The sequence below is a fragment of the Mirounga angustirostris genome, unplaced genomic scaffold, assembly GCF_029215605.1.
Source record: "Mirounga angustirostris isolate CCGP_5_RB_7025 unplaced genomic scaffold, mMirAng1.0.hap1 SCAF_2, whole genome shotgun sequence".
NCBI classification, from domain to species: domain Eukaryota; kingdom Metazoa; phylum Chordata; class Mammalia; order Carnivora; family Phocidae; genus Mirounga; species Mirounga angustirostris.
The window spans coordinates 40,929,318-40,954,399 of record NW_026991710.1 but is presented as its reverse complement, the minus strand read 5'-3'; the positions used below and the strand labels follow the sequence as shown (position 1 = coordinate 40,954,399).

Genomic DNA, 25,082 nt, shown 5'->3' with positions numbered 1-25,082 from the left:
ATTACTTCTTTACTGTTGCTTTATTTGTCAAGGGACAAAAGAGTTAAGAAAAATAGTCAACTGATTTGCCCAACTTAATAGGTTAGACTTACATTTTCGGGTTCGACACCAATGTCTTCACAAAATTTCTCCATGCCTTCAGGACCTACAACATCATCAGTACCTGCGATGAAATGCAACCTTATATAAATCAAATCTTACCATGTATGCTATTACTCCTATACTAGTAGTATATATAGTGTTAAAATATTTTTAAAGTAACTAAAATCAAATTAACACTTACGGGCCATAATCCTTTCTGAGAAAAGAAATCACTAAGTATAAAATAGAAAATATTCTGGAATTTCCGTTACTTTTTAAAGGATTTGGCTCTGCACAATCATTTAAGTCAATTTATTGCCATGCCTTTCATCAACCTATGGACACAGGCTACACATACTTTGTGTCTAAAGATAAGGCTACCTGACTTCAACTCCTGCTCTTTAAAGTAGCTTACAGCTCTATCTTATTTTGGTAATAATTTCAATACATACAATAACCTCTGGAAACCTAGCAGAGAACCACATAATATTCTTTACAAAATTAACTGGGAAATAACATAATTGCTTCTCTTACATAGGAAAAAAGCAAGTAGTCTTTCTGTTCTTGACAAGGCAATAAAGCCTCTTTCTTCCCACTCTGGCTTCAGCTCTGTTTCCTCCTGAAAGAACTGCCTACGTGTTCCATCCTTCCTTTATCTCCCATTCATTCTTCAACCACTGCAATTTGGTTTCTGCTCCTCTCTCTCTATTGAAACTCTTCTTGCCAAGGTCACCAGTAACACCTTTGCTGCCAAATCTAACAGTCAGCTGGTTTTTATTTTATCTGACCTCTCTGTGATATCTGAAACTTTGAAGTTCTTTCTTCACAAAATTTGCCTCCTCCCACATCTTCTGGAAGTACCCTCTCTCATCTGGTTTTCCTCCTACTTCTCTTTTGGTTTCTTAATGTGTTCCTCTGCTTTCTCCCAGCTTGTTAAATTTGATGTGAGGAGTTCCATCTTGAAACCACTTCTAGTCCATTCTATACCCTCTGCCGAGGAAGGCTCAATGGTGCTCGAGCTCTTGGGCCCCCACTTTCCCTCTTCACTTGGGACTGTCCACCACGTCACCACCTGGCTACCCCACCGCCTGTTGAACTGCCACAGCTAAACTCATCTTCTGCCCCGAGCCACCTCCTGCATTGCCCATTTTCAGCCACCACCTGAGTGGCTCATCTCTCCATGCCACGCCTGCTTATCCTCTCAGAGTCTGTCTCGACTGGTGGCCCCACGGGGAAACAGAAGCCTGGGCGTCCTCCTGGGCTCTTCCCTTCTCCTACACTCTCCACATCCGGTCAACTAGCAGGTGCAATGCCAGGTTTTCCTTCCAAATATTTTTTAATTGTACCTAACCCATGCTGGCCTGTTCAGGCGTTACTCTCTCACGCAGATGACCACAGCAGTCTCCTCAGGAGCTCCTGAATTCCACAGCCCCGTACCCTCTGAACCATCCTGCACACGACCACCTAAAGGAGCCATCCCAGACACAAATCCCATGCCGGCGTCAAGTCCTTCAGTGGCTCCCCACTCCCTGAAGATGAAGTGCAAAGTGTGGCATATCGAGTAAGGTTCTCTATGTCTAGAGCCTCCCTTCCTCTTCAGCCTCCAACCTCTCCACCTTCAAATCAAGTTTCGTGAAAATAAATGAATCAATAAGCAGTACTCAATGAATAAAAGCCCCAGAAACACTTACCTATGGTTTGCTCCTGACACAAACCCAACACCAAACTGTTCTTTGTGGCCTCAGCCCATCTTCCTCTCCCTTCCCCGTGTTAACCGGCCAACTCGTTTTCAGTCTTGAAGACTGACACCAGACAGGGAGTCTTCCACTCCTCCCCACCCCCACCTGCAGAGGCTGGGAGGGGCAGTCCTCTGCGACCCCCCACCACAATGCCAGGAGTGGTTTTCTCACATGGGGTACATCTGTGTTAAGTCCCAGCTCCTCTGTCTTTCCCTCTGAATTCCTCCAAAGTAAGAGCTATTGTATTTCTAGTGGACCTCAGCGTTCCACCTGGCATGGAGCAGTTGCTTTTAGAAAGTTTATTAAATGAATGAATGAATACCGGAATACAGGAGTCACTCTAATCTTTGCACAGCCTCTAGATCTAGCAAGTCCTGCAGAATATCCACCATCTTCATAGGTCTCAGTTTCATCCTGGGAACATTCACTTGACACACTGTGGACCTATGCACTGTGGTCGCTGCTGATGATTAAGAAAACATGGTCCCTCCCCCTCCAGGAAGGAAGACAGGGCATGGGAATAATTCCTTTTTTCTTTTTTTTTTTTTTTAAAGTAATCTCTACACCCAACATGGGACTTGAACTCACAACCCCGGGATCAAGAGTTGCGCGCTTAACCGACCAAGCCAGCCAGGCGCCCCAGGAGTAATTTCAATATAAAATAATGATAAACATGGGCGCCTGGGTGGCTCAGTTGGTTAAGCGACTGCCTTCGGCTCAGGTCATGATCCTGGAGTCCCGGGATCGAGTCCCGCATCGGGCTCCCTGCTCGGCAGAGAGCCTGCTTCTCCCTCTGACCCTCCCCCCTCTCATGTGCTCTCTCTCTTTCTCTCTGTCTCAAATAAATAAATAAAATCTTTGAAAAAAAAAATGATAAACAGAGGTGCCTGGTAGGCACGGTCGGTCGGTGGAGCACGTGACTCAATCTTGTGGTTGTGAGTCCAAGTGCCACGTTGGACGTACAGATTACTTAAAAAAATAATAATAAACCGCAATAAATGTGTAAGGTGGCTGTCCTCAAAAGATGAATATTAAAATCACCTAGAGGGCTTGTTGGAAAGTCTTATGTCCTTTCTCTGCTTCAAAGCCCTGGCTCCCCTAAAGTCAAACTTAGGTCTTTCCCTTGCCACGTGGCCACGGCAAATATTTTTTCTGCATGCTGTTATTTTCCTTTTAATCACAAATGTGCCTTTTTGTTATAAGATGTTTTGTTTCATATATTCAAATGTTACCCTTTTCTGGGATTTTCTTTTTTCTCCTTTTATTTTATAGGTTTTTCTATGTATTCCTAATTTTCTTACCTTGATTATTAGGGGAAAAGTTATTGTTTCAAAAAAAATTTAAAGAAATCTTTATATAATACTTAAATATTAAGACAATAATAAAAGCTATTATCCAAATAAGAGATTACTGCATTTTTAATCCAGTTTTTTTTGCTATATTAATATATAAACACGATACAAAATTTCATTTAAAAGAGAAAGTGAAAAAAAATTAGAAAGCAAGTTTCCCCTCCAGCCCCTCCCTACTCCGCAGAGACAAACATTTATTAAATATTCCTTTAAATAACCTTCCCAAAATAAGTCATTTATAGAATTCTACATGCATGGAATAGGTACATGTTTATTTGCTGTTTCTGTTCGTCCATGAAATTCTCTGTGGCTTTCCAGGGAGAATTTGATCATTTCATCTCCAACCAATGTTCATTTTTGCCTCCTCCTTTCCAGTTATTTATTCTCCATTCTTTCTATGTCTTGTCTAACAGCCCTGGCTCATCATTTCCAAAGCAATGGCAAATAAGCATCACAAGGGTAAGCATCCTTATCTCATTCTTCACTCAAATGAAAATACATTTAGCCTTTTACCACCTGATAGGCTGCTAGCTTTGGCCTGGACGGTGCACATACCCACACGTGCGCAGTCACGTATACATTCTACAAATGACACATGAATACATCCACACGGGAAAATACTCCAACAGACAAGGTCAGGGCAAAACAGACTAAAAAGAAAAGGGTGTTTTCACCCTTTCCTTACCAGTCCAGCATATATCTTCTCAGACCTTTATGCTTGTACCTAGGTATGTGCAAATACACAATGAAATCACTTTTAAGTTTGCTTACACACAAGAGTTCATGCTAGGCCTATAAATCCTGCACCTCGCTTTTGCCCCTGCATGTGCCTGGTGGTCTCCCTGGGCGAGTGCCCGCACATGCGCTCTGCTAGTGGGCCCATCTTCCATTACCCCACAGCACGGGAGTACACGTATGGGTCACCATTCTTTCCATGGTTCTACTACTGTAAAGATTCCGGCTACGAGATTCAAGAATTCTCCTCAGGAGGAAATATCCACCTATTCCTATTTTGCTAAGAGGTTTTGTTTTTAGGAACAGATGCCTTTTTTTTTGGTATCTACTGAGAGGACCCCTTGGGAGATGGCTGCAGATGTGAAAGAAAAAGTTACTTTATAATTATTTTAAAATTTCTGTCTTTGGTTTCCATTCCTCCTGATTTAAAAAAAGCTCTTCTGCTGTAACCTATCCTTGAGCCTTGCAAGGCGCCCGACTTCCCCGGGCCTGTGCACGGGGCCTTGGTGTGTCAGCTGACCTGCCCCCCGCCCCACCCCGGAATGTCCGTCCCTCCAGCCTGGCCACCGACGCTGCTCTCTGCCAGCATTCATCCCAAAGACGATGCTTCTCGGTCTGTCTGCTGACCACACTGGAAAATGAGCTGAGTGCACCCTAGAGCCTGGTACCCAGCAAGCCCTCAAAGGAGGTTTGCTGAGGTACACCATGCAGCAGTCACGGTAAGTTCTCCAGGGTCTTCCCTTTCTTCCTGATGCCACGCAGTGCCATTGTCATGCTAGCGATTCACATTTGCATCTGCTGTATTTAAAGAGCACGTTTTTAACCCTATGACTTACAGTGGCATGACTGCCAAAAGTAGTATTCTATCCTAAAAATAGTAAAATGTAGCTTGTTAATCAACATTATTTAGAAGATACCCATAATTCTGCTATTTAAAACAACTTTTCTCTTTTCGCCATGATCTTTCTCGTGCACACATTTAAATTTAGCTGTAATCACATTGTTCGTTGGCGTTAAGATTGTATTTACACTAGATTGATCAATTCACTCGTAGAATTTAGCCATCTTAATTCTAACATTAAGAACTGCGAATTCTTAATTCTGAATATGTAACTGGCCAACACAAAGTGGGTCAGAAGTGAAGCACGAAGGAGAAGATTTTAAAAAGTTGTATCTAAAATCCTAAGCTGTGGAATGCTCTGCTAACAAGCTGGTGGAGATACATTTGGAAAGCAGATATACTGACAATCATCTAAAAAAAAGTAGTCCTCCCACTTTCCCCGCCACCTTAAGCAGGGGCCCCTCATAAATACATTTTTCGTCATGGCCCCGGGCCCTCAAGGGAAAGCTTCCATAAGGCCACCATGTTGCATCCCTGAGGCAAACGAGGCCACACTGTCCCCTGTGCCATCCTTAGCCTCGGCTCCCTTGCTGACAGACCACTTGGTCACTTAGCATCTGCTCCTGGTCCTTAATCTCATTTTGGCAAACCAAAACACGATCCTGTCAGAGAACTTAATCCAAAACAGAAACTAAGGGCCCACAGTCAGTCAGGACTTGGGAGAACTTCTATGATCTACATCTATGTGAGTTTCCCTGTAACTCTGACATCAACGTTGGCACGTGTTTGGCTTAATTCCTTATTCTTAGATAGACTTCAGAAAGTGGAAGTTATTAGGTAAATTGCTTCTGTAAAACTGGTTATTTTCATCCTAATGAAAAGAAATGGGACTCCAGTTTCAGATGTAGGTCTAAACAACACTCCCCCACCTTCCTTTCTCAAGTCACCAAGAACTCAAATACCAAAGTACAAAAGGGAGCAAACCTCCTAGCCACAGAGACCCGGAGGAAGAGCCCCCGGTGGAGCAGGTTTCACTTATTCAATCTCTGAGAACCAGAAATGGAGGTGATCGGGATTTGAAAAGGGGAGAGGCTGCACCTTAGAATGTGTAAAGGAGTGCTGGCGCTAACTGGCCCAGGAGAAGCGGGGAGGAGCAGGGCTCAGGCTGCAGGAGCCACGGGCAGTGGAGGGCAGGGTAAGGAGTGGAACGGAGAACTCTGGAAAGAAGGGAAGGGGCACCCATGTGAGACAAGCGCACCACCAGGGCCCTCCCATCCTCCACCCGCCCCTCCACCCACCTTGGATTAAAGTGCAGGGAATCAGCCCAGGCCAGCTAGCTCTTTCCTAAGGAAACAGAACTCATTAAGCATCTGCTTAATGAGTTTCACCATGGGGGGTAAAGCCTTCCTCTCGCTAGCTAGCGCCCCGGCCTCACAGCCTGCCCCGGCAGACTCATCCCACAGCACAACCTGACAGTCGCCCAGAGTCATCTCACCATTTGCTTTTCTTCAGTAATGATCTACAGCTTTTATTCATGTGTTTGGGCTATTAGAAGTGAAAGCAGGTATCAGCTGGAGCTCCTAATTATTCCCAATTTCAAGCCATTTTCCTTACTAACACAGAAAAAGAAAAAAATGGGGGTGGGGGTAAAAACAGGGATAGCCAAACCCACAAAAACTTTTTGTAGGGATGATCTGCAAGGAACCACCTGGCAGGGATCTCAAGGAACCTAAAGAATGTGGCTTAATCTTTATCCCAAATGTCACCTTCCTGAGCCAGAGAAAAGCAAACAAGATGGAAAACTGTAGCCTGCTCTCTTTTTAAAGGACACAGAAATGTGGCCATACCAGGGAAAAATGATGTCTGCTTATAAAGGAAGACACACACACACACGCGAATCAAAATAGCTGTGCTCTGATGGTAGAATTAAGTGTACTTTTTGTCTGCTTAAAACTTCCTTTTCATAACCCACTTCATGAAAATCAATGTGAACCAAGATAAGAAAGCAAAAAACCTTCACAAAGTGATACAAATATGAGAAAACCATTCATTCAGCACCCATGTATCAAGCACCTGGCAAAGTGTCAACCACTTTTCCTAGGAATACAAAATGTCTTCAAGAGATTCATTTTCTCGTGATATAACATGGAAACACATACATTCTGATACTATGTATTTGTTTTTTTTTTTTTTAAGTTTTATTTATTTATTTTACACAGAGAGAGGGACAGCAAGAGAGGGAACACAAGCAGGGGGAGTGGGACAGGGAGAAGCAGGCTTCCTGCTGAGCAGGGAGCCCGATGCAGGACTCAATCCCAGAACCCTGGGATCATGACCTAAGCCTAAGGCAGATGCTTAATGACTGAGCCACCCAGGCACCCCTGTGTAAGTATTTGTACTAAGGTCCCTGTCCTGCAAACAACATCCAGCTCAAACTAGTTCAAGTAATGAAGGAGAATTAATTCACTAGAAAGATATTGGAGTAGCTCACGAAAATCCGAAGACCTACAGGAATCAGGATCATGTCCTTTCAAGTCTACCACCGGAAGAGAAAGATGCTCTTCTCTTAGCTGCAATCTGAAAATCCCAGGGGAATTTTATCTGATGGGCCTGGCCTGAGTTACCTGCCAGCCCTTGGAACAACTCCCGTGGCCAAAAGGGCAAGGCTCTTATCAGAAAACGAATAGGGTGAGGTAGGGGATGGGTTGGGGGGCGGGGGAAGGGGAAGGGAACGGAAAGATCAGACCACAGGAGGAACCCCCGCTTGGACACCTAATAATAAAAGGACATGCGAGCCAGGTAGGAAAATGTCCTGTGTGAGTACAAAGCAGGTTGTTAAGCTAATGAAGGGGCCTCGAAGATGTATAGCAAGAATCATCTGATAGCAAAGCGGTGAGAAAACACTCCAGGTGGAGGGACAGCGGCGGTGAGCTAGTCAGTTCTCCTTCAACCTGGAGGGAGCAGGGAGTTCTTTCAGCAGGAGGCTAGCCTGGAGCGGAGTGTTAGGAAATGACTTGGTCTGATCTGTTTTTTGCTTTTGTTTTGTTTTTTAAATAAGACCACAGGAGGCCCATGAAACCTAGTTGGGAGCAGAGACAGAGGACAGGAAAATCGGTTTGAAAATGGCCAAAATCATCAAATGGAAAGGCTATGAGAGCGCCAGAAACACGGCAAAGAAGAGGGGTAGAAGAGCCTTCAGCTCAAACTTGTCTGGAAACACTCCTTTTCTTTTTATACCGCACACAGCCAGTGACAGACAACACTGGATTTCAGTCTGATATTATCCAACCAGCTATTGTAAGCTGCAAAACTAGGACTGAATTTAAGACATTTTAAATGACAAAACAAACATTTTCTGCCAAATCATCTTTCAGAATAGACAATATAAGAAATTCCATTGCACATAAGGGTGCAAAGCAGCAAAGCTTATTTTAACTTTGATGTCCAATCCAAAGAGTCACCCACTACCAGCATTCTAAAAAGGTTTCCTAGCAATCCTGAGTATTTCTCCCAAGTGCATTCATCTTTTCAGTTCCCTTCTAGTGTTCTGAATTCTTTGGCTTAGCTGCTGGCTATAAATAGGACATTTGGTGATTTGTTTCAACTATGTTCCCTCCCTCAAACGGGGAGAGACGGCACACAAACCACATTAGAAAAGTACACATTTTAAAATTCTTTAATCTTCCCTAAGGTAGTCCTTATTTTCATAAGGGACAGTCTCAGATCATCTAAATGAGGACCTACCTGCATATTCGTAGAACCACTCTAAGCATCTCTTACTTGAAAAGGCTTCTTCTTCAGTCTTTATTCTGGTTGAATCATATTTCCTATACATGCTAGAAATTGAAAAAGGAGTCTGAAATTATTTAAAGATGCGGAGTTTCTGTTAAGTAGCAGACAGTTTTTCTTCTTTTACCCAAACCAGACATCTATTCAATCAGTATTTCCAGTATATTCTAAACATTTTACTTCCTGCATTTGGAAGCTTCAGCTTTTATAACTAGTTTTAAACACAGTCAGACCCAAAACAGAATTAAATGGTAAATACCTGATACACGTTTTGCTCTCATTAACAAGTAATCAGTAAGGACTGATTTAATATACCCCCCTCTACCTCACTAGCCAGAACGAACTACAGAGTGATACAGTGAGACACAGCCAGAAATGGCTAAGGTGTTTCCTTCCAGCAAAGACCCTAGAACTCACTCCCGTCCTGCATTAAGTTCTCCTGTCTTTCATGTCTTACAAGTCAGGGTGGGCACAGAACACAGTCTAAGGAAGAACCTGTCAGTATTGGACACATCAAGGGAACATTAAGCAAATAAAAAGAAACATCAAATTATGTCCAAGCGTCCAGGGAAAAAAGCCTCAGGAGAGAGAAGTAGAGGAGCCTGGCTTCTGGCCCTCTCCTGTCGTGCCCCGCTGGTGTGGCAACACCCAGCATAAGCTGCACAACTGAGTCAGGAAGCACGGCAGTCTCCTCCTGCAACAGTGTGACTCTGCAGGAATTCTGTATTTTATGATGACCGGGGGAGCTAAGAACTAAGATGTTCCCTATCTGGGGAGGGGAGAGAAGGCAGGATCTTTAAAGTAGTCATTTCAATAGAAAAATTATGAGTAAATACTTTTTCTTTCCCTCATTTATACATAAATTGCCTAAACAGGTGTGTGTATGCATATATATATATATATGTAAACACTTATGAATACAGTTTTAATTTCTATATTAAATATTACAAAGATCATACATAATTAGATTTTAATAAGTATTTATTCATGACCTATTCACCAGAATAACTGTATATACGGCTGATTAGAGATTCTGGGTTTTAATACCGAGCATGGCTATAGGGTATTAAGATACCGAAACTACAAACAACCCCACCAGTTTTGTATTTCTTCTATAAGAGGTAGCCACACTACCCAGAAACAAAGGTGGGAATGGCCAAGGGTTCAAACATATAGCTTCCAATCCTGGGCCGAGACATTCTCAGCTCACAGTCTGGTCAATAACATGGAGACCTACACAGGACGCTGTAATGAAGTGCCTCAAAGTGCTCTACATAAAAAAGGACAATTGCATACCATTCAGTAAATTAAAAAAGATACCAATACATGCTATTACATGGATGAACCTCATAAACATCATGCTAAGTGAAAGAAGCTTGACACAAAAACACCACTCACATGAAATGCCCAGAAAAGGCCAATCTGTAGATGGAAGCTGGATGGGGGGTTGCAGGGGTCTGGGGGTGGGAACAGGGGAGCGGACCGTGAATGGGCATCAGGGATCTCATTGGGGTGGTAGAGGTCTTCTAAAACTGGTTTGTAGTGACGGTTGTGTAACTCTTAATACTTAGTAAAAATCACTGAATTGTACGCTTAACGTGGATGAAAGCTGTGGTATGTAAGTGAAGTTGTTTATTAAAAAAAAACAAGAATGAAACTCAGCTAAAGCTATAGACCCCTATCCCTTGGGTGGCCAATGAAATGCTATCGGTAAGAGGACCTCACCCCCTCCTGCAACGCAGCCACCAGTTTTAACACAGCTTTCTCATTTGGAGTTATCCCAGACTGTGGTGAGAAGTAGCAAGTGCTCCATATATAGTCACAAACTGCTATGTGATTATTAGCATTTAACAGTTCCAATGACAAGAACAGTGACACCACCAAAGAAGTGACCAAGTGACCTGGCTTCCCAAAGCTGAAAATCACTGGTCTAAACATTGCTGGTGATTGTCTTCTCAGTCACTGCTATCTTCTCATAGATCACATTTTCTGCTCATTTGGTATAGGAAGAGTGATAGCATTTTCACATTTTCAGAGTCCATCTCTCTATCCTTCCAACCGAGTTGGAGCATATAAAGTATCACGGCAAGGAAAAAACAGAAACAGCTCATCTAATCCCCTTGATTTATAGATGTGAATATTCAGGCCCATGAGTGAAGTAACCTACAGAGCCAGAATGGAGGAAAATGGAAAAAAGGCAGAAAAGAATGAAATTATGATGTTTGTTTGTTGTTAAAAAACAAAAACAGCAAAGCAAAAAAGACTCATGAAAATCGAGGTGAAAGAATTAAAGATGCCTAAAATAAATAAGCCTCACGACTTTTTGAGTTACCCTTAAATTAAGCAGTTCACTTGTCTGAAAGAGAAGTGTGCAGAGTCTTCTTTTTCACGACTTCTAACAAATCCTCACTCATCTGAGACTCAACCTCTGCTCGGCCACCACTCCAGGCAGGCTCAGAGCGTCCAGGCCCCACAGCACCCCCCGGCCATTCAGCCCAGGGCCCCTGCGAAAGCAACTGCGGATTCCTGTGGTTGTGTTTGGTGAGTGAGACCCCTTAGAGGACAGATACATACCAATCCTGTGGTCCTCAACGGGCAGAGACGGCAAGCCCTTAAAAGGAAGAAACTCTACACCAGTTTTGGTGGATCAATTAAGATCCACTAAGACAAAAAGTCAACTAAGACAAAACTTCAATTTCTAAGAACTCGACTTACCTAATCTGGCTTTGTTTTATAAACCCACATAAGTATCACAAGATAATTACACTTTGAAAGTGTGCCTCTTTGATGTACGTCATTGAGTTTGATCTACTGTCTCTGCGACATACCCATCGTGTCTACTTTTCTTGGCGGATAAGTCATCTCCGGAGGCAGGTCTCCTCTTTTTCCTCGGCGGCATCACTTTACTAAAGCAGTCTGAAGAGCTGCAAGACCGCAGGCTTCCTGGGGACAAAGAGTCACAGGGTACAACAGCACGTTTAGCCACATCCTAACATTCCCAGAGAAAGCCACCCGCCAAATTGAGAACAGTCGTGGCTTATACCGTAAAGGGTTTAGATGTTATCTGTAAATGTTGTAAGGTGGAAAAAAAGGTTATTAGTTCCTCTTTAGGAAAATGTTGTAGTCAAGAAATAAACCTTGCAATGACACAAATAAGTTAATGTCCCCCACCCCCAAAAGCACACTAGAAACTGAAGTTATCACGATTTCCATCGTGATTTCCAACATAAATCATCAAAGCTTCAGTCTCTTTTATATGTCAGTGTTCCTTCAAAAGGAACTGCACTGCTATCTCATTTGTGTATTTCATTAGGCAAGGCCAGATCAACCAGTAACCTTGAATTTAAAACACAAACAAGCACATCAGTCCCAATATTCTTAAGCTTCAAGGGGTATCTGATCTTAGAAAAACAGGATTTAGATTTTTTTGGACAGAAGCCTGACAGGATCTTGAGCAAAATTTCCATAATCATTTTCAGTGTGTTTCTGCCACTTTTGGTCAGGATTTTCAGAAGCAAACCTTCATTTGGTAAAAGATATTAAAATATACTAACAGACGATCCCAACACGGAACACGTACAGGGACCTCACTGTGAGCCAGTTCCTGTTATTAACACTTACATGATGCCTTCACTTGTCCACCTCCTACCTGCCTTATGAAAAGAGAAGCCTCATTACTGCCTATGCCACTGAGAGAATGGGGGCAGGGAGAGGTTAGGTTAAGTGGCAAAACTGGAATTCAGACCCAGACAGTCTTGCTTCAGACTATCTAAAACCATTATAAATTACAAAACAATTATAAGATAATTAAAATGTGTCCATCCTGGCACAGGTGTTACCAGATATGCCATTTGGGTCCCGCAATAACCCCGAATGTCAGGCAGGGCAGAGATCGTTATCTCTGCTTGACAGATGGGAAAAACCAAAGCTCGGACATCCAAGTGATTTTCCAAGGTCCCAAAAGTGTTTAGGGGTGAATTCTGGACCCCTATGTCTCTCCTCCTTCCACTAGTCCCTTGGTAGAAGGCCCTGGGCTCTCACTGAGTCAGAGGACAAGAGAGAGCTTAAGGGTGCTGGTGTCTGAATGATCTGCATTCAACGAATAAGTTTTAGCTCTTCACCTAACTATGTGGCTTGGTCAATTGCTGACCTATTCTGGTTCATCTTTTAAAGAGTAAGAACTGTGATACCTCCCTCTCAGGATTTTTATGAAGAAAAACGTCTACTCGATAAGTGCTTAGGTGCCAAGCACTGTGTGTAGATAGATGCTGGGGATATAAATAGAAACACGTTCTAACTGCTGGAATGGAGGTATGCAGACAGTGCTCAGGCTGGACCTCAGCACTCCCTGAGTGCTCCCAGTGACCCTGCGATGTAGGTATTGCTAGCATCCCCATTTTTACAGATGAAGAAACTGAAGAAGAGAGATTAAGTAACAGTCAGAAAGCAGTAGGTGAAGTGGATGATGGAAGCCAAGCAGCTCGGCAGCAGAGCCCCAGCGCTCAGCCACTATTTACTGTCGCCTCTCTGAGGTCATCCAGGCAGAGACTGAGAAGCAGAGAACTCAGGACACAGCCCCAGCGAGGGTGGATGTGTAAAGGGCTGAGAAAGACCTGGGCAGGGAGAAAAACTAGGAGAGTGTCATGTCCTACAAGCCAAAGGAGAAGAGAGCATTTGGAGGTGTGGTCAAGTGCACCCCGAGGTCAGCTCAGGGAAGGAGCGAAGGCACCCACCAGACTGAGCAAGGAAGGCCCACAGCAGTGGGGCGGCGAGGGTGGAGGCCAGGCTGCAACGGGCTGCAGAGGGATGTGGGTGAGGGAGCCAACACAGTGCAGGTGGACAGCTCTTTCTAGAAACCTGCTCTGAGGCGGCTGCCCAGTGCCAGGTACTGAATGATGCATGAGCTCGAGGATCCTGTCTCCTCCTCTAGCACAGAAGCAGACCCCAAACAGGGCTAAAAAGACAACCCTCGGCCACCCTTCTCCAGGTCCCTACCAGATCCTGTCCTTCCAAGGATGGAAGCAGAGAGTTTTTCGGAGACACAAGGCACACCGTATCTCTCTCCCCCACAACAGCAGCAGTAACTGGAAGGGAAAGGTGGAGAAAGTGCTGCCCACCACCACACACCCCCCATCTTCCCTATAAAATGGTCCTGTTTATAAACAACACTAAAGCACACAAAAAGGGCCAAAGAGCTTCACAGTGACCCAAGCTTCTGAAGAAAAAAAAAAAAAAAGATTTATTCTTGTCCATGAATGCTTTGTGGTGGGGGTTGCAGAATGTAAAAGTCTGTCCTGCCAATCTGGAAAGCCTGCCACACTGCTCAGAAATAACGGTGTGTCCAAAAAATAGCAAGTGGTGGCGAGGTGATGGAGCTAAGGGAACCCTTGTGCACCGCTGGTGAAGGCAAGCCAGGGCAGCCGCTCTGGAAAACAATATGGAGGCCCTGAAAAAATTGAAAATAGAAATACCCTGTGATCCAGCAATTCCACCGCTAGGTCTTTACCCAAGGGGAAAAAAAAACCCATAACTTGAAAAGAATATATGGAGTCCTATGTTTGTTGCAGCATTATTTACAACGGCCCAGATATGGAAAGAACTTAAGTCATCGATAGATGACTGGATAAAGAAGATGTGAGATAGATAGATAGATAGATAGATAGATAGATAGATAGATAGATAGACAGATAGACAGATAGATAGATATACACAATGGAATATTATTCAGCCATAAAAAAATAATGAAGTCTTGCCATTTGCAACAACATGGAAGACCTAGAGAGTATTTCAGAAAAAGACAAATACCATATGATTTCACTTATGTAGAATCTAAAAAACAAATGAAAAAACAAACAAACAGACTCATAAATACAAAGAACAAACTGGTGGCTGCCAGAGGGGAGGTCGGCCAGGGGGATGGGCTATACAGGTGATGAGATTAAGAGGTACAAACTTCCACTTATAAATAAGACACAGGGATGCAAAGTACAACATAGAGAATACAGTTGATAATATTGTAATAAGTTTGTATGGAGAGAGATGGTAACTACACTTATCCTGGTGAGCACCGTGTAATGTACAGAATTGTCAAATCAGTATGTTGTACACCTGAAACTAATACAACATTGTATGTCAACTATACTTTAATTTAAAAAAAAGAAAGGAAGGAAGGAAGAAAGAGTGGTCTGTCTTAAACGTCAAAGCTCACTTTCCCCTCCTTGGATGTCTATGTATAAAGAAAAGTCGGGGCACCTGGATGACACAGTTGGTTAAGCATCAGACTCTTGATTTCAGTTCAGATCACGACCTCAAGGTCGTGAGATCGAGCCCCGCATTGGGCTCCCGCGCTGGGCATGGAGCCTGTTGAAGATTCTCTCTCTCACTCTCCCCGTGCCCCTCCCTGCCCCTTTCTACCCTGCTCGCTCTCCCTCTCTCTCTTAAACAAACAAAAAAAAGTCATTTCCTTTCAGTACTGTCATGGCTTGGTTCTGAGCATCTCACGTGACAATAACCTCCCCCTTACACTAGTGTCTGCAGAACACGGGAGAAAATGCACTTTAGTGCCTCAGCCCATGGCACAATGCACACTATTTAAAATAATGTCTTCACCAATATAGGTTAATCCACTAGCTCCTCTCCTATCTGCTTCCTCATAGACAAACTGGTATAATGTCTAGCTTTCACCGAGTCCTAGTTATCAAGAGTATCACAGTTTTGGTAAACGTACAAACATCCTAAGTTAACTTTTTCAACTTTCTCTTATTTTCTTCCTTATTGACGAATGTTTTCTGTGAAAAGTTTCACAAATCACTTTTTCTTGTGTTTGTGTAAAATGCACTCATTATTTGAGCCCCAATTTGGCATTTTATTCTTTTATTTATTTAAAATTTTTATCTTCTAGGGGCACCTGGGTGGCTCAGTCATTAAGCGTCTGCCTTCGGCTCAGGTCATGATCCCAGGGTCCTGGGATCGAGCCCCGCATCGGGCTCCCTGCCCAGCGGGAAGCCTGCTTCTCCTTCTCCCTCTCCCACTCCCCCTGCTTCTGTTCCCTCTTTTGCTGTGTCTCTCTCTGTCAAATAAATAAATAAAATCTTTAAAAATAAATAAATAAAAATAAAATTTGTATCTTCTAGTTAAAAGATGGCTTTTGCTTAGATCTCTCTACTCTGATGGTCAGCATAAGCAAGTGGCTATGATGGGGCCATCTTTCACAAAGAAATGGTGTCTGTTCACCTTCCCGGTGCCCACTGGAGTTCAGGCACTCACTAGCTTACTGACCCTTTCATCCCGCCTCAGAGGAAAGATGTGTCAAACTCAGCCCCCAGTGAAGATACAAAGGACTACACAGTACAGCTCCAGAGGTAGAACCCTAGAACCCATAATGACAGTGAAAAGTTTCAGGCTACGTGAAAAGCAATTTTTTAATACTGAGGAAAACAAGGTTACTTATAATACTTTGCCAACATGAACCAAATCAGCAAAATACACAGAGAGCACACAACTCAAGGCTTATGTGCCCCAAACCCGCTCCCCTTCTCCCCAAACATAGCTCCAGGGATCCTACCTGAGCAAGAGCAACAACTAGCGTTTTTTAAGTGCACATGCAAAAGTGCACATTGGTTTGCAGGGCCCCACTTGGTTCACCTGTGCATACACAGCAACTAATAGAGCATCTTAGTACAATAAGAAGAAGATACATACATTACTGAGAATCCTACAGAACACTCTCAATAAATATTTGTGAAATAAGTGTGTTCCTAAAACATGTGTAAATCAAATTCTACTTAAAAAGTCAGTACATTTCCTTAGTACCTTTCCAGATATTTAAAATACCAATGAATACATAGTATATCATTTCAGATTTTTTTTCCTGTTTGTCAGTAAAATAAGCACTCGACTTTTAAGTCTCCTGGCAAGTAGGATTTTTTTAAACAAAAATATTCGATACTGTTTGCTTCTTAAAATAACTCCGTGATGTCTTTTTATAATAAAAATTATATTCATTTAAATGAATGTTTTACAAATTTGTATTTATTTGTATCATTAAATTTAGGCTTTACTGACTCAGAATTTATATCAATTAATCTACTTCAACTAAACTTTATCTTTAAACTAAAAAACAACTTATGAAAATGTTATGAAATGTCATCTACTTCAAAGAATGGACTATTTTAACCCCGTAAAAGTATCTACTTAAGTACAATCAATCTGACATTACAGATCAAGGCAAAATGTTAAGGCTGATAGTTTAAAGAATAATGCTGAAGCACTTCCAAAGTTATCCTCACAAATCTGAGAGGTATTATTACCGTCCCAATTCTACAGATGAGAAAACTGGCCGATAAAGTTGAGCACCAGAAAGTTCCCAGATCAATAATTAGGTAAAAAAGAAAAGCAACTTCCAATAGATCAACTTTAGGAAACCCCAAATTCATTTGAAATGATCAGAGAGCTGCAAGTTTTCATTCTTTGCCAATCACCCAAGAAAAAGCAGTGATGAAAAAGATTTTAAAGATTCATCTTACATCATGAGAAATATTTGGCAGATACATATGAAAAAAGAAAAGCCTTTTGATAATAATAATAAAGGGAAGAGAAGAAGAATCCCAACTAGCAATCCCAAATTGTAACTCACACTCCTTAATATTATCTTGATGTTCTGGTGTTCAGTCTCAATATCTCTACAGTAGATAGACAATCAGTCTGAAATCAATCAGTCTGAAATCTACCCTGATGCTGGGGTGTGTGTGTGTGTGTGTGTGTGTGTGTGTGTGTGTGTTCCTTAGGAAGGCAATAAAAATTGCTTATAGTTTTTTACCCAAGAGTTATGACTTGAGTTCAGGTTCATTTCTTTTTGATTTAGTGTTAAAAGAACTTCAGATCACCAAAGTGGATCTAAAGTGATCTAAGATGCTAAAGAGAACAAATGAAATATTCTATTCACTGCCTATATTTTCAAATATATCAGGTAGTCAATGAAATCTTCCCACATTAAACAATTAGAAATACTGCCAACATCTTTCAGCTGATTTATTTTAATATTTGGTCCCACAAAATCTATTTCAAAGAGCACCTCGAGTTCACCTGGATCAGACCAAAGGCCCTTTAATGACTATCCAGCTTGTTGCTTGATGATAATTTAACTAAACCTGTTATTCTTTTTTTATTCTTTTTTTTTCCTTTTTTTTTTATTTGAGAGAGAGAGAATGAGAGAGAACACATGAGAGGGGATAGGGTCAGAGGGCAAAGCAGACTCCCTGCCTAGCAGGGAGCCCGATGCGGGACTCGATCCAGGGACTCCAGGATCATGACCTGAGCCGAAGGCAGTCGCTTAACTAACTGAGCCACCCACGCGCCCACTAAACCTGTTATTCTTAATAAACAGTATCTATGTATCTAAGATGCTCCACTGCCTTTTCTTTTTTAATCTTTTTGTTTTGGGGCCTCAAGAGGTCCATAAAATTAGAGAATTTGTCTGACTTTTCCTAACTTAGTGTAAGTGCATGTTCTAATACAAAAATCTCACTGTCTAATTTTTCATTTTACAGAGTTTGTTGTATCATACCCTTGTTTCACTTAACATTTTACATGGTTCATTCTGCCACTTCAGTACTTTTTATATAGCTGTTTCACCTCACTATTCACTGAACAATGTCACAAAGACAGTGATTTTGGGTTGATAAACAGATCACATTTCAAAACACCTTTCCAGTACCTAATATTTTCTTTCATTTCCTTGAACAGATCATTGAACTACTTGCTTGTTTGAGTGAAACTATTAGTGTCTAAATGTGAGATTTTTATCCTACTATTTAAGACAAAAAAATTTTTCCGTTCCTTTCTAAATACTGACTTCTGACATCTATCATCTTTTTTCTTACTCATTGTTTTTTGTCCTCTCCATTTGGCTTTTTTTTATTCATTCCCTATAATTTGGATTTGGGGCTACTGGTCTGAGATTAACTCTCTCTGTCTCTCTCTTTTTTCTTTTCTTGGTGGGAGGAAGACTGAAAGCACCAAAGAAAAGGGACACAGCAGCCTCTCTTGCACTTAGGTTTGGCTCTTCCATATACAGTTTCTTACAGATGTTGCTGAGACTACCGTTGGCCTTCAAAAGATTCAAAGCAGCATTATGGTGATTAACGTTCTCAGATTTCCAAACATAACAGATTTTATGTTGTTTAATTTTTTTTTTTTAAAGATTTTATTTATTCATTTGAGACACAGAGATACAGATACAGAGAGAGAGCATGAGCAGGGAGAGAGGCAGAGGGAGAGGGAGAAGCAGGCTCCTCACTGAGCCAGGAGCCCGATGTGGGGCTTGATCCCAGGACCCTGGGATCATGACCTGAGCTGAAGGCAGATGCTTAACCGACTGAGCCACTCAGGCGCCCCTTTGTTTAATTTTTAAAGCCTACTCCGTCAGGTATGGTAATCACAAGTGATGCTACAACCAAATGGGGAAATGTTAATGAAATGGACTGTTCTAAGAAATTACTAATGCTAATTGACACTGACGGGCATGTATGAGGTAGCAGGCATTGCACCAGCACGTTACATACCAAACATCACACATATCCACTGTCCCCAAGGGTGAGAGAGGAGGCATGGGGCCAAATACATTTTCCACTTTCATTTTCTTAATTATAGCTTCCAGTTATTAAATTGCCACATTCAGGTTAAACATTTAGACATAAAATTACTATAGTAACAATATTCATTTAAATCTAAAGTTCAAAGTTAACTACATAATGTACAAGATTCAGAACTCAGAGGTTTTATTACCTCAGCTAAAGAAGAGACAACCTCAAGGCTGTACCAACACAAAATTCAGTTTTAAATCAAAATTACACTAACTCTTAAGTTTAAAAAATCCTCAGAGCCCACCAACATATTGGTTCAGAATTGGAGAGAAATGTGCTTTACTTCTATTAAAACTGGCCCTGCAAATTTTATTTCAGCATTACTGGTAGCAGCCGAGTCAAACAGACTTAAATGTATATCAACAGGAGACTGCAGAAGGACGTTATGATATATCCATGAACTTTAAAAATGCAGAGACAAAAAATATAAAGCAGATACTTTATAAATGTGCTACTATAAAAAGATCAAGATATGCTGAGTGACAAACACAAGAGGCACATACAAATATATACTGTTTGGGGGGGGAATATCATCATCATTAAGGAAACAAACATAAGGATATAAGAGTTACCTCTGGAGAGTCAAATGTGGAGTACTAGTAGTGGGGGATGAAAGCTGGGGGTAATAAAACGGAACAGAAACTTTCATTTTTTATTTTCTACATTTCTTTTAAAACCATGTGCATACATTGTTTTCAAACTGTATTAAGCAAATTGCTTTTGATTGCCCTTGAGTTGATTTTCTGACACAGAAAGATCAGGGGAAGGGAGCCTCTGTGGCCTCGCCTTCTAGAACACTCCTGGCACAGACTCTGCCTGCCCCCCTCCCCGCCACTTCTCTCACTCCTTGTCCTGGAAGGAGGAGTGTCTGATCTAATTAGTGGTCCAGGGAGAAAGAGCTGAGAAGGGCCCAGCCCCTCCTGACCTCCCTTTCAGATTGGCCTACCAGCAGAAGCTCAGACTCCTCCACTGTCATAACGGGTGGGTTGGAGGGGGGACAGCAGGTGTGCTGGCCTGTGCTTATCTAGTTGTGGTGGCAACTGCACATCAGGCTAATTCAGATGAAATACAGAAAAGCCTCTGCATTCTATCTATACATCCAAGCTGTGTTTTCCAACAAACTGTTACTTCAATCTCCATCTTGTGTCTAATTTTCAATTGATTCTGAACCAATCTGGAGAAGGTGGGAGAGTTCTAAATCCCCAAACCTCCAAGATATACCATTCAATGAAAAAAAGAAAGATGCTGTATAATATGTATATTATGATCTTACAGATGCTAAATTTTTAAAAGTACTATAAAAGTATATGCATGCATAAAAATGTCTGAAAGAATAAACATTAAACAGTGTACTGGGGGAAAGCTGGATTGGGAGACGAAGAAGGAGGACTGTCACTTTTTACTCCATTCACTTTTGTGCTATTCAAAATTCACCAACAAGCATGTGTTCCCATATTACTGTGGTAATTTTCAAAAACTTTATATTTTAATAATTTTTGCTGGGAGACGTAACCACAGATCAAGTAAAAGTTTCTGAACTTTGGGATTATCAACAGTTTAGAGAAGTGGTTCTCAAAGTGTGATCGCCTGACCAGCTGCATCAGCATCATCTGAGAGCTTGTTAGAAATGCAAACTCTGGGGCCCCAGCCCAAGTCTACAGAATCAGAAACTCTGGGGGTGGAGACTAGCAATCTGTTTTGTTTTTTTTTTTAAAGATTTTATTTATTTATTCATAAGAGACAGAGAGAGAGAGAGAGGCAGAGGGAGAAGCAGGCTCCCCGCTGAGCGGAAAGCCCAACGTGGGACTCGATCCCAGGACCCTGGGATCATGACCTGAGCCGAAGGCAGACGCTTAACCATCTGAGCCACCCAGGCACCCGACTAGCAATCTGTTTTAACAAGCCCTCCCTAGAGGATTACAAGCTAGCTAAAGTTTAAGAACCACAGGACTAGAGAACTGTTTATAATAATTGTTTCAATTTTCCAATTCATAAATCCTCAAGACCTATACAACACATACATCTAACACCCCACCCATCTATCAAATTATTTTTCATCTCAACAAGCATTTGTGGAGTACTTTTCAAACTGCATTACTGTAGTAAGTTTTTAGTATAAACTAAAATACGTCAGTAAAGAAACAGTACCGTGAAACCACTAGGGAGGTCCCAGCCCCTTTAAAGGGACTGAAGTACTCTGACATAAACCAGAGGCCCACCAACAGAGATATGACACTGGGAAGGAGCTAGAACACAGCTTCCTTCATACACCTTGAAAAACACCCTCAACCAAGTAACAACTTGTTAGTGTATTACAACACAGATCATTCTCAGCTAGTATTTCTCCTTTATAACTTTATATTACGAAGTTTATTTAAATTTAAGTAGTGCAAGCATTTACAGATACCTGTTGGGTGATCGTCTTGGCCAACGTCTTCTGTTAGATTCTGCAAGAAATATGTTCATTGTTACCAAGAAATCACACACCATATGGCAAGTTTTAAAATTCATAAACATTTTCATAAACAGCTGATATCTTAATATCTGTAATCTAAATTTGTAGCAAATACACTTAAAACAACTACTTTAAACAGCTGGTAGATTCGTCTTTAAAAGGTTGACTTACTAGCTTATTAAGGGTGTGGTAGATCTTATGAATATTTGCCAGTGTTGAGAGATGAGAGTTCAGCTGGAAGTCTTTAAAAGAAAAAGAAGAAAATTCAGTGTCATTTATTTCCCAGGCTGCCAAAACAGTGTAAAAGAAGAAAACTCAGAAGTGATGAAAAACAAATGTTTTGATACCACTGAATAATATTCTCCATTAATTTGATACTTATTAAGTAAAATACAACATGCAACTACTGACCTATCTCTTAGAAATAAAGTCTGGCAATAAAGTTAAATTCCCAACCGAATGTTTAAGGCCATGAAATTTTCATGTGAACTGTAAGGTAAAATAAAAATCCCTCAGTAGTTGTAAAATCCTACCAGCAATGAACCTGAACGTAAGAGAAAAATGTCAATAATGTTAGCAAATTAAATAAGTCACACAAATAGAAGAAAGATCTCAAAGGAAATATGTTCACTTTCTCTTTCTCTTTCGCTTGCCCTTTCTCTTCCTCAGAATTACTAATACAGTATCAAATCAAGCTCCTGGCAAGAAAAGAATAGAAAAGCATCTCAACCATTTGGCATTTCTTGTAATATATTTATTTTGTTGGCTCTTATACAAGAGAGAGCAAAAATGGAACCTAAGTCCCTCCCCTCCCATCAAGCAGACAAATCAAAGGACTACACTGCAAGCTGAGTCCACGAGCCCAGAGCCCAGTGATGGAGCCTATAGTTACTTGCATTGCAATATTAAAAAATGCCACAAACCCTGGAACGCAGAAGCAGAAGTCATGCTCAAAACCTGTCCAAATCAAAGAACATTATCCCCCATCATCTCTAATAATTTCAGGATTACCTGCTAAATCATACATACATCTTGGAATCCCACACAACATATAACTTTCAACCGTTAGGCTTTTGAATCTCTAATTTCAAATGTTTCTTATGGCTTGCATACGTATTAGGCTACATAAATATAAGTCAGAAGTCTATAAATAATTTTATATTTGAATAAACATCAAAGAAGTATTTTCACAAAATACCAAGATTTACACTAGTTCCTTTACCATCACAAAGGTTAGTCTGAAAGTAACCTTGAAAAGATACTGTAACTCCCCCAGGTTAGGCCACTCTGATAAAAGAGGGAAAAAATCGCCCTTCACTGGAATAGTTTCCTTGGGACATGTATTAGGTGCAAAGAGACCAAAGAGCAGACACTACAGTACAAGTTGTGCTGGGCTGGACTGGGGGCTGCCGCTCCGCGTCTGGAAAGCAAGCTGACGGCCCTGCCAGTATGGAGAAAGCTTTACTTTCTTTCCGAAACTGTGCCAGGAATCCAGTTCTGGGCTGGCAGGCAGCAGAGCCTCTGGCATTCACAGGTCACTGTCAGGGGCAGAAGGCCACACTGGCGCGTGCGCACGCGCACACACAGGTGTACCACTCCAACCCACCTGGTGGCAGCCAGGGTCAGACGCTCCACTCAAGCCACTGAGAACTGCCCAACTAACCAGATTTTCTGGCTGAGGGACAACGAGAGCAGGGCCTCAGACTCTAAATGGGCTTTGACTAGAGACAAGTGTTACTTGTTTAGCATCTGAATGGTTTAGCCATACTTAAGGTAAATAAATGATGACATAATGTGGCCCAGAATCCTGATTTTCCATCTTAATTAGTGCAGTTGCACAGAAAAGGTTTAGGAAAGAATTTGGAGTATGTGAACATATGTGTGTGCGTTTATTTACTTATGTGTCTATTTAATAAACATTGATGGGGTCTCTAAAGCTAGGCGCAACAGTACTCTCCTGATCCACAAGACGCTTTGGGGAGCTTGAACACATGCAGCCCCCGTGACCCACATTTACCACCACACCATAACCTCCCCTTTTCGTACTCTCTCAATTTCAAAATCGGAAGACAAATGATACATTCCATCGTCATCTCTAAATTAAATCCTGAAATAAACTCCTGGGTCTCCCCCCCCCCCAAAAAACCCAAAAACTGAAAAAAATTTAAGGATCCAGATTCTCTCTTCACTGAGGCCACATGGAGGGGGGGAGAGAAAAAGGGGCTTGCTAAAGATTATTCAAGCACCGAGGTTTCCAGATGCCCCCCCCACACACCATGGTACACTTTTCCACCACTCTGATTTTAATTCAACTGTCAATTCACATAAAAGAATCTAAATGAGGGGTGCCTGGGTGGCTCAGTTGGTTAAGCATTTGATTTTGATTTCAACTCAGGTCATGGTCTCAGGGTTATGAGATCGAGCCTGGCATCAGGCTGGGTGTGAAACCTGCTCAAGAGTCTCTCTCTCCCTCTCCCTCTGCACCCCCCCCTTAAAAAAAGAAGAATCTACATGAATTACAATTTCTAAATCCTTCTACACATACACACACACACACATACACACACACACAGTTCTGTACAAAAATCACAGCCAAAATGCCACTTCAATTTACAACCTCTCTGTGGAGACTGAAAGCTGATTTGAATCTCAGGTCTACCAGTTATTTAACCTAAATCTCAATGTTCTCATCTATAAAATGAGATTACAATTCCTAGATGTGGCAGATATCCATTATAATGCCTGGTCCATATTAAGTGTCCAATAAAAGAAACCAATTATCACTACATTCACTTATATTATTTTCCATATCACACTTCTATCTAAAATGGTCTCTAATTTCCATAGGTCCAAGTCAAGCCCCAAAACAAAAACTCTAAAGTTGGGGCTCCTTCTGTGATTGAGGCATGTGGCCTGATATGTCTTTACAGCCTATGATGGCATTTCTACCATATACCACCAACCGATGTTCACGATGATGGTCAAAGATAATCTCAACATAGTAGAAAAAAAGGACAAGAGCATTTAAGACCAGGTTCTACATATGAACTTTCACTTCACAGGCAACGCGGATAACAAGGTTTATTCGCACATCACACAATACAGTCAGGAATTCTCCATTTCCACATCCACTGTCATCACCATCTCATCATTTCTTCACCAAAAGGAAAAAGAAACCAGCAACATGAATAATTTCTCTTTAGCTTCACCAAGGTAAGAAGCAGCCAAGGAGGAGACACAAATTCAGAGAAAAAAAGAAAAAAATGGCCTTAAAAGATAAATCCATAAAGGTTAATACATATTGAATTTATGGTTCATCTGTTTAGTGCTCAGGGCAAGTAATAGATCTTGAAATCTAAAATAGATTTCACATCCTTAAGGAATAGATGTTAAGGGTAAAGATCAAATGCTTTACAGAGAACATATTTAGGAAAGCACTAACTGATT

At 41.5% G+C, this 25,082-nt stretch overlaps 1 protein-coding gene across 8 annotated transcripts in view; it reads right to left on the bottom strand.

Moving 5' to 3' along the window:
• The window catches only part of DCUN1D4 (defective in cullin neddylation 1 domain containing 4), a 69,159-nt gene that overhangs the window by 28,462 nt on the left and 15,615 nt on the right, over window positions 1-25,082 (bottom strand). For 5 of the 8 annotated variants that reach the window (XR_006791829.3, XM_045881173.3, XM_045881174.3 and 2 more), the window contains 5 exons: window positions 21,807-21,877; window positions 21,588-21,627; window positions 11,366-11,480; window positions 8,493-8,584; window positions 93-163 (listed from right to left, as the gene is read on the bottom strand). Coding sequence is in view for 7 of the 8 variants with exons in the window: in XM_045881173.3 (XP_045737129.1) it covers window positions 93-163; window positions 8,493-8,584; window positions 11,366-11,480; window positions 21,588-21,627; window positions 21,807-21,877 (389 nt within the window). In the remaining variant the exon portion in view is untranslated. Of the gene's footprint in view, window positions 1-92; window positions 164-8,492; window positions 8,585-11,365; window positions 11,481-21,587; window positions 21,628-21,806; window positions 21,878-22,046; window positions 22,066-25,082 lie in introns of those variants that run through there. The other 3 variants (XM_064584468.1, XM_054508929.2, XM_064584466.1) reach the window with 3 other exon arrangements.